Source organism: Vitis vinifera, chromosome 4 (genome assembly GCF_030704535.1).
Source record: "Vitis vinifera cultivar Pinot Noir 40024 chromosome 4, ASM3070453v1".
NCBI classification, from domain to species: Eukaryota; Viridiplantae; Streptophyta; class Magnoliopsida; order Vitales; family Vitaceae; genus Vitis; species Vitis vinifera.
The window spans coordinates 23592521-23602376 of NC_081808.1; the positions used below are offsets into that span (position 1 = coordinate 23592521).

General features: G+C 29.0%; 1 protein-coding gene across 1 annotated transcript; it reads left to right on the forward strand.

Moving 5' to 3' along the window:
* The first annotated feature begins 3524 nt into the window (after positions 1–3524).
* On the forward strand, positions 3525–6982 carry LOC104879197 (protein neprosin-like). The gene is made up of 7 exons (XM_010651165.3): positions 3525–3683; positions 3779–3865; positions 5615–5839; positions 5933–6100; positions 6183–6236; positions 6339–6488; positions 6578–6982. The coding sequence occupies exons 1-7, from the start codon at positions 3537–3539 to the stop codon at positions 6959–6961; spliced, it is 1215 nt and encodes a 404-aa protein (XP_010649467.1). The 5' UTR covers positions 3525–3536; the 3' UTR covers positions 6962–6982.
* The last annotated feature ends 2874 nt before the right edge of the window (positions 6983–9856 follow it).

Here is a 9856-nt window from a genome sequence, read left to right on the forward strand (position 1 = left end):
TTGACTATGGCGAAACATACTCTCTCGTCATGGATGCAATCACATTTCGTTTCTTAATTAGTTTGACAGAGTCTTAGAAGGACTGGATATGCGTCTCATGGATGTTATTACAACATATTTATATGGATCCATGGATAATGATATATACATGAAAATTCATGAAGGATTTAAATTGTTTGAATTAGATAGTACAAAGCCTCATAGCACATACTCAATCAAGTTACAATGATCCTTGTATGGATTAAAGCAATCCGAATGCATGTGGTACAGTCGCCTTAGCAACTACTGGCTAAAAGAAGGGTATGTGAATAACCCTATATGCCCATGTATCTTCATTAAGAAGTCATAAATCGGATTTGAAATTATTATAATATATGTTGATGACTTAAATCTTGTTGGAACTCCTGAAGAGCTCACAAGAATAACAGTTTACTTGAAAAATGAATTTGAGATGAAAGATTTTGGAAATTTTTTTTTTGTCTTGGCTTGCATATCGCACATGTTCCAAAGGGAGTTTTAGTACATTAATCAACATCCATTAAGAAAATTTTGAAGCTTTTTTATATGGATAAAGTGCATCCTTTAAGTTCTCCAATGGTTGTCTGATCACTTGATGTGAAAAAGGACTTATTTTGGCCTTGCGAAAAAGGTGAAAAATTACTTGGTCCTGAAGTACCATATCTTAGTGCTATTGATACACTTACATATCTTGCCAATTGTATGCGTCCAAACATTGCTTTTTATGTTAATTTATTAGTAAGATGTAGTTTCGCTCTAACTCGAAGACATTGGAATGGTATCAAACATATTTTGCGCTATCTTCGCGGAACTACTGATATGAGTTTATTTTACTCAAGAGAATCAAAACAACAATTGCTTAGATATGCATATGCAGAATACCTTTCAGATTCATATAAAGGTAGGTCACAAACAGGGTATGTGTTTAATTGTAATGGTACTACTATTTCATGAAGATCTTTCAAACAAACAATGGTGGCCACATCATCAAACATTTATAAATACTTGCAATTCATGAAGCAATTTATGAATGTATATGACTAAGATCTATGATCTAGCATATTCGGGAATCATGTGGACTTTCTTTTATCAAAAGTGACACGACAATATTTTTTGAAGATAATACTGCATGCATTGCACATATAATAAGGGGTTATATTAAAGGAGATAGAACTAAAAACATTTTAACAAAAATTATTTTATACACATGAACTTCAAAAGAGTAATGAAATTGATGTTTAACAAATACACTCAAGTGATAATTTAGCAGATTTATTCACAAAATCATTATCAACCTCAACATTCAAGAAGTTAATATATGAGATTGGAATGTGTCAACTCAAGGATATCGACATGAGAGAGAGTATGCTTGTAAAAATGTGTTAGTGTACTGTCCTCTTTTTTCCTTCGTCCATGTTTTGTCCCACTGGCTTTTATTGGCAAGGATTTTAACGAGGCAGTCTTAACATATCAAGAGCAACTTAAAGAATTATAAGAATATTGTACTATTTTTCCTTCATTAAGTTTTTCCCATAGGGTTTTTTTACTGTCAAAGTTTTAACGAGACATATTCTTCTAATGTGGTGGACATCCAATGGGAAGTGTTATAAGTGAAGTAATGAATGCCGCAACATTTATTATAAATGTTAATTAATATTATTTATGAATGTTAATTAGTATTATTGATGACTTCCATTAATATTCTTTAATAAGAATATTAATGGAAACCATTTGGAAAACCTATAAAAAGAATTCCCACCCCCCTCTAATATGTATCATGAGAAAAAAAGATTTATTTCATTTCTTTCTTTCTCATTATCCATTTCTTTCATTCTATCTCATTATCTCTTTCTTTCATTCTCTCAACTCTCTCACTTCTCTTCCCTTATTCCTTATTCTCTATTATATATTATTATCAAAATAATATATAATTATTTTACTTTTATTTGAGTTGCATTTATCCTCATTTTATAACAATCTTAAACTATTTTTGGGAATTATTTTAAAATAGCATTTTTAGATGGGTGTTATATTCTCATTTTAAAATAAAAAATTTCAAAAATTTTTTTATAGGGCTAATTTCACCACATCCTCTAAGGTTTGGTGTAAAAATACTTAATTATTATTAGTTTTAAATTTTGTCAATTAGTACCCCTATATATTTATTCCATTTATTCAATTTATTTTTATAAAGAGATTTTAAATAACAAGACTTTTGGTTAATTAAGTTACCAAAAACAATTTTATTTTTAAAAATAATAAAAAACTATTTTTTGAAATTATTTTTGAGAATTGTTTTAAAACAACATTTTCAAATGGGTGTTAAATTCTCATTTTAAAATTTTGGAAATCTAATTTTTTTTTTTTGGTAGGTTCATTTCACGCACCCTTTTGGTTTGGTATAAATATACTTAATTATTATTAATTTTAAATTTCGTCTCAACTCTATAAATCCATTCGATTTATAAAATTTATTTTTTAGAGCGATTTTAGATTAAAATATTTAAGGTTAATTAAGGTCCCAAGAATAATTTTATTTTTAAAAATAATAAAATTTATTTTTAAAAATGGTTCTCTAAAATTATTTTTGAGAATGATTTTAAAACAATAGTCTTAAAAGGGTGTTAAATTGTCATTTTAAAATTAACTTGAAAAATTTGAAAATATGAATATTTTTTATAGGTTTAATTTCTCTCACACCTCCTTAAATTTTGTGTAAATATAATTAATTACATTAATTTCATATTTCATTGATTTGAACACGTATAAATTTATTCCATTTATTTAGTTTATATTATAAATAAATTTTAGATAAAAAGATTTTAGGTTAATTAGGTTCCCAAAAGAATTTTATTTTTTAAAATAATAAAAAAAACCATTTTTAAAAATGGTTCTTTGAAATTACTTTTGAGAATTATTTAAAATAACATTTTTCAACTAGTGTTAAATTCTCATTTTAAAATTTTAGAAATCTATTTTTTTTTTAATAGAGTTAATTTCAACCACATCCCTTGAGGTTTGATGTAAATATAGTTAATTGTCATTAATTTTTAATATCTTCTATTATAAATCCTTATAAATTTATTCCATTTATTTTTTAGAGAGATTTTAAACAAATTTTTTTTTGGTTAATTAAGTTTCCAAAAATAATTTTATTTTTAAAAATAGTATAAAAATTATTTTTAAGAAATGTTTAAAAGTAACCAATTCAATGGGATGTTAAATACCAATTCATGCATTTTTTTTTTATAAATTATATTTAATATATATATATATATATATATATATATTTTTTTTTATAGAAAATATTAATTTTGTCTTTAAATTTTCTCTAAAATGCATTAATTTATTATAAATATTTCTTTCCAAATTTCTAAAGAACGAATTCAACTTTCCCAATAGGAGCACCCTTGTAATTAATAGCTTTAAATAAAGGGAGAGAGAGCTTTTCAATTTAGGATTCAATTTGGGTGGGGGGGAGGAGGGAGAGAGGGAGAGAGGGAGAGAGAGAGAGAGATATGAGGGTCACAATCGTAGTTGGTCTTGTGACAGTTTTTCTAGTTTTTTGTGGGTATGTAGTTGAAGGAAGAGATTTATGGGAAGAAGATTTGATATTGGAGACAGAATTGAAAACCATAAACAAGCCTGCTGTCAAGACCATCGAGGTACGTAACACAAAAGAAGAATGGAATATTTTTCATATGTATGATTATAATATGTTTGAGTGACATACTTTTTTATTCCTTTAATGTTCTTACAGACTGAGTATGGAGAGATGTACGACTGTGTCGATGTTTACAAGCAACCTTCTCTTGATCATCCTTTGCTCAAGGATCATGTTGTTCAGGTTTATTACTTACTTTCAATTGTCTATGTATATCTATATTTTGATGAAATTGATAAAGAAAAAAAATTCAAATGATTTTTATTTCCTTTTTGAACTTAGTCAAATTAACTCGTAAAAAGGTAAGTGTTATTATTTGAGCTTGATTTTTGGATCTAATGGAGGATGTTTTGGATAATAAAAATAAGGAAAAAAAAAAAGCTTAAGGTATGTTTGATAATTTTTTTTAAAAAATAATTTTGAAAAATAGATTTTAAAAAAAAATTTTGAAAATTATTTTTTGATTTTTATAACCTATTTTTAATATTTTTAAATATGTTTTAAAAATATTATTTATATTTAATGTTTTATTTTTAATTATTTTACATATTTGTATAATTATTTTTTAAAACTTGTTTTGGAAAACAAGTGAAAATGATATAAAACAAAAAATATTTTTTGAACTTAGTCTTATTGTGAAAGTCAAATTAACTTGTAAAAAGGTAAGTGTTATTATTTGAGCTTTATTTTTTGATTTGGTGGAGGATGTTTTTGACAAAAAAATAAGGAAAGAAAAAAAAAATCTTAGGGAATATTTGATAATTGTTTTTAAAAAATAGATTTAAAAAAAAATTGAAAATTATTTTCTGATTTTTATAACCTATTTTTAATATTTTTAAATATGTTTTAAAAATATATTTTATATTTAGTGTTTTATTTTTAATTATTTTAAATATTTATATTATTATTTTTTTAAAAACAAATGAAAATAATAAAAAAATATTTTTTTTGAAAACACCTTATTTTCTGTTTTTAAGAATAAAAAATAGAAACAATTTTTTTTTTAATTATCAAATATATTTTTTGTATTTTTTATTTTAGAGAATAGAAAGCTGTTTTAAAAAATAATTCGCTAAATAATCCCTTAATTATTTTTTTAAATAATTTTTTTTTTGAAAGTCAAATATGAAAAACAGTTTTGAAGCATGCTATCCACTCACGTGGAATATCAAAGTTTCTAAATTATGTTTTATATTTTCAATTATTGCTTAAAATAATTCTAAAATAAATAATTAAAAATATTTTAAATTTATTTTAAAAACTGAGTATCAAATATTTTTTCAAAATTGTTAGTAAACTATTTTCTGGAATGATGAGCTTCAAATCCGGCATAGATTTCTTGTTTCTTCCTGGTATTGAAATTACTTCTATTTAATTTTGACTCTTGTTCTATGAAATCTTCAACTTTTATTAGTGCATTGTCTAATATATTTTAATCAAATTTATCTTTTCAAAAAGCAAAATTTTAATTAGATTTCTCCCCAAGGTAAATTTTGAAATTACTTTTAAAATTGTTTAATTTTTTTTAAAAAAGGAACCGATTTGACCATATTTTTTAAAACTTGTTTTTAAAAATTATTTTTAAGCTAAAAAATAAAAAAAAAAACAATTATTAAAAACAAGTTTTAGAAAATATGATAAAATATCTTTATATTTTTCTTTTGTTTTTAAAATCGGTGAAAACAACTCTTACTTATTTTCAAAAAATTATTTTTTATTTAATTTTATTTTTAAAAATTGTTTTTCGAGAACTAATGTTAAAACAATGTTAGAAAATTTTAAAAATATTATTTTCGAAATCCCATGGTTTACTTGTATGTTTACATTGTTCACCTGCTCTATGAGAAACTGGATTCACATATTATATGAAATTGAGTTTCTGCATATTAACAAAATGAAAGCTGGGTTGTTTTTTGTGATTGCAATTGGCAGATGAGGCCCAGTGCAGCTCTACAGAAGACCCTAAAAGCTTCAAGGATGAGTTATCTCTCTTCAGTAGATCACAAGCCTATCAAAATTGGGTTGGAAGATGGGTGCCCACTTGGGACCGTCCCCATCAGAAGGACTACAAAGGGAGACCTCATAAGAGCCAAGTCTAGCTTCACGAAACACCATTTTAATGACCTTGCAGTCGATGCAGGAGGTGACGGTTATGAAGTAATAGTCCAATATTCCTTGAAAATATGACTCTATTTTATTAAAAACATGGTCGTCTTGCTAGCTAATTGGAACTACTTTTTTTCCTCATAGTATGCGGGAATTGTAACAAAAACCGGTTCAGGTAAGGTATATCATGGGGCTGCAGCACGCCTGGGCGTATACAACCCCAGGGCTCAAAATGAGCAACTGAGTGCGGCTGTAATTATGGTCCTGGCCGGTCCCCTTGGTAAAAGGGGCGGCATCCGAACTGGATGGATGGTATGTTCTTCACACTGATCAATCCAGCATTTCCTTTCTTTTATATTTCTATCCGAACATAAAATCACAATTTGTTTTGCAGGTCAATCCATTATTGTATGGCGACAGTCGCACAAGATTCTTCACATCATGGACGGTATATTCCATTCCATCCTCCTTCCTTGGCACTTCTAGTTCTTATTTATGGACATGGAAACCCCCAATACTAATTAAACCTTCTTTTCTTTTTCTTTACCAGCAAGAAAATAACGGGAGTACATCCGGTTGCTACGATTTGACTTGCCCAGGATTCATACAAACAAGTAGGATCATACCTCTAGGCGCGCCCTTCAGTAATTTCTCTCGAATCGGCGGTGTCCAGTATGATGCAAGCATGCTGATTAGTAGGGTAAAATTATGATTATAATTTCCAGGAATGTGATTAATTCTTATATACATATAGCAGTTGTGAATGGATGGAAATGTCATGGCGTACAGGATCCAGGGAGCGGGGATTGGTGGCTGATGATAATGGATGAGTTCAAGCCAATTGGGTACTGGCCGAAGACTTTGTTCGAGGGTTTAAGCCGGCATGCGGACGCAGCACTGTGGGCGGGTTTAGTGTATAGCGGCTCATCCGACTCCCCTCCGATGGGCAGTGGGGTGTACCAAGGGGGCAGCTTTGATCACACTTGTTACATGGCACAAGTGATTGTAGGAAAACCGGGACAGCCTGCCTTTAATCGTCCTGATGATGATGAGGTAGTAGTCCAACAATCTCGATGCTATCATGCTGGTGATAATTCCTATGTGGAGGATGCATACTGGCTCTACCGTTTCTTGTTTGGAGGACCTGGTGGTAGTCTGGAATCGTGCAAGTAACTATGAGATCATTGGTGAACGAACCGGTTAATAAGATAATTGAAATTTTTGTTATCAGTAACTATAATTACATATTTGGTTTACTTTTATATTTAAAAGCATAAATCTTTTAAATGTTTCACAATTTTTTATTTATTAAAATTATAATATAAATCATTGTAAAATATAATATTATTTTTAATAGTGACTGTTAGAAAAGATATTGAAATTTTCATGCTTCAGCTCTTACACATCAACACTCAACCATGCCACGTCCTTCCTACAATTAAGCCAAGGTTCCCTTGTGTTGCTTATGACTTTCTCTCATATACAATACATAATGAATAATGTTGTTGTGGTGTAGAAACCCTTCCTTTGTGTATCTTCTTAGCCATATAAATTGTATGTTTTGGGGTCAGCCGTCGGTGTGCTGAACCACTTTCAAATACAGAATTCATGGATTCTTGATAAATGTACTGCTATCAGGGAAAATAATTTTTAAAATGCCGTAGATTGGAAAATAATTCCAATTCTACGACACTTTTGAACACGTAGGATAACACGTAGAATGAGAAGTGGAAACCCATTTCCCCTCCAGCATGCTTTTCTTCTCTGCATCAAAACTCATTTTGTCCTCTGCCCGAAAACCATATCCCGCACGTTGATCATGGGGTGGAGATCCTTACCTCAACACCAATAGGAAGGAAGTGAAGTGCATATCTGAGAGACCATTTCCCCCGGTGTTTTCTGTAAGTTTTGTGGTTATATTTGATAGTGTGGTTGTGTTTGGTCACCGAGAAAGTGTGGGAAAGTTGGAAAAAAAATAAAGTTTTCGTTTTTTTTACAATGAAACCGAGTAGACTAAAAATCATGGAGAAAGTTTTTTTTTTTTTTTTTTTTTTTTGTGGTTCGGCTTGTTGTGATTCTGTTTGGTTGCCAAGAAAGAGTGGGAAAGTTGAAAAAAAATAAATTTCCCGATATTTCCTACCAGTCCAGCCCGTGCACATGATACAAAATCTGTCCAATTTTTTTATTTTATTTTATAAAAAAACATAAGATGCTATTTGGTAATTTGATCATGATTTGTGGGGAAATGTTGTGTTTTTCAGCCTGACTAAAAAATCGTGGATTTAGGGTTTGTGAAATTTAAATCCAATGACACAAAAGCAAAGAGACCCCTAGAACAGATCCAGAAAGCACATGGAGCAAAAAAAAAAGCATTTTTTTTTGTTTTCGTTGGGGGTTTTGCATGGATTTTCTCGGAAATCAAACGAGGATGAATTTTCCGGGAAATCGAATATGGATTTTCTTGGGAATCAAACGGGGGTTGCAAAAAAAATAAAAAATAAAAACATGATTAGATTAGTACCTGCGAGAATTGAAATTCAAATTTAAATTCAAATTCACAAGGACTTATGGATAGAAATCAAGGACTTACGGTTTGTTCTACTAACACACTGCTGAATGGGCTTTTCATTCAAGCAAAAACAAATGTGTTGGTTGTTTTGGATCAGCTACTGATTTTATAGTTTGAATTTGAATAACAGGTAGGTGGATACAGGACAAATAGAAGGGAAGAAGTATATTAACTTTTTTATGCATACATCATTAAACATATGTAAATTTGATAGTTTATTTTGTTGACAATTTCTCTTGAACCCATAACATCGAAGTCACTTCAAAATCTTTGGGGAGTGTTTCATTGTTGATCTTACAGTTTGGAGTTGCATTATTACTATTCTACCAAAGTTTCATTGTTGATCTTACTGTTTCCAGGATATGCATATTCTTAACAACTATTTTGTTTTGCAGGTTCAACGCCAACAAGGACAACCTTCAAAAAAGCAAAGGCTGTAAAGATATAAGATCCAATTTTGTTTATTGCCAGTACAGACCCATGTAATCTTCATCAATGGCGTCCGGTTTAGTCACCTAGATGGATTCCAGTGATTCAGGAAATTCCTCCAGCCTGGAACCTGTTACATGAGATGTTAGTTGTACATTAATCTGATCAAAATGTAGGGACTTGACACTGCATCAAGGATTTTTTTCAGTTAGGCTTTGGTAAGCTTGATCCTTGTGAATTGAGATGGATTGCTTGGCTTACCATAAGGTTATTGAACTCTCCAGCAGTGATATACTATCTTTTTATTTGTTAAAATTAAAAATAAATAAGAAATATTTTTATTTGTTTCATTGCTTTCAGCTGTTGCAAGAAGGTATGTTAGCAGGATTGTTTCATTCTGTGAGTGAATTATTTTCTATACGAATCCTTGGTTCTCTTGTTTAATAATTTATTCATTCTTGATCTTTAGTAGGCAATCCACATACATCAGTTGAAGGAATAAAGTAAATGTGGTGTGGATATCTGTGATACGGTTTAGATTTGGATAAGATTGAATTTGTTTTCATCCAGCTAGATTGAATATAGTGAAAATTAAACTAAACTCCAAGGTAAACAGAATCAAAATGTAACTATTACATGTTTGGAACCACATGCACTGATATTTTATCAATTTTTCCTCCCAAACAATAGAGGTTGTTTCTGATATGGTCAGTAGGACTTTTGCTTTCCCTAACTTTCTAAGAAATTTATCTTCCAACAAAGTAAGTGCAGAGAACAGGTCTTTAAAGGAAATTTTATACACCCTGAACATTTGCTTCATAGTTTATTTTGGAAAGTTCATAAATTGATATATAATATTGTACATGTTAATAAAAAAAATATAAATTTGATAAGTGTACATTGATTATTAAATTATATAAAATATTATTTGATGATAATATTGTGATATATGATTATAACATGTTTAAGTTTAAAATCTATTTAATATTAAAATTATGATATATTATAAAATAAATGATGATAAATGTATAAATTTTTAATATTTTAATAATATTAAAAACACTATGAAT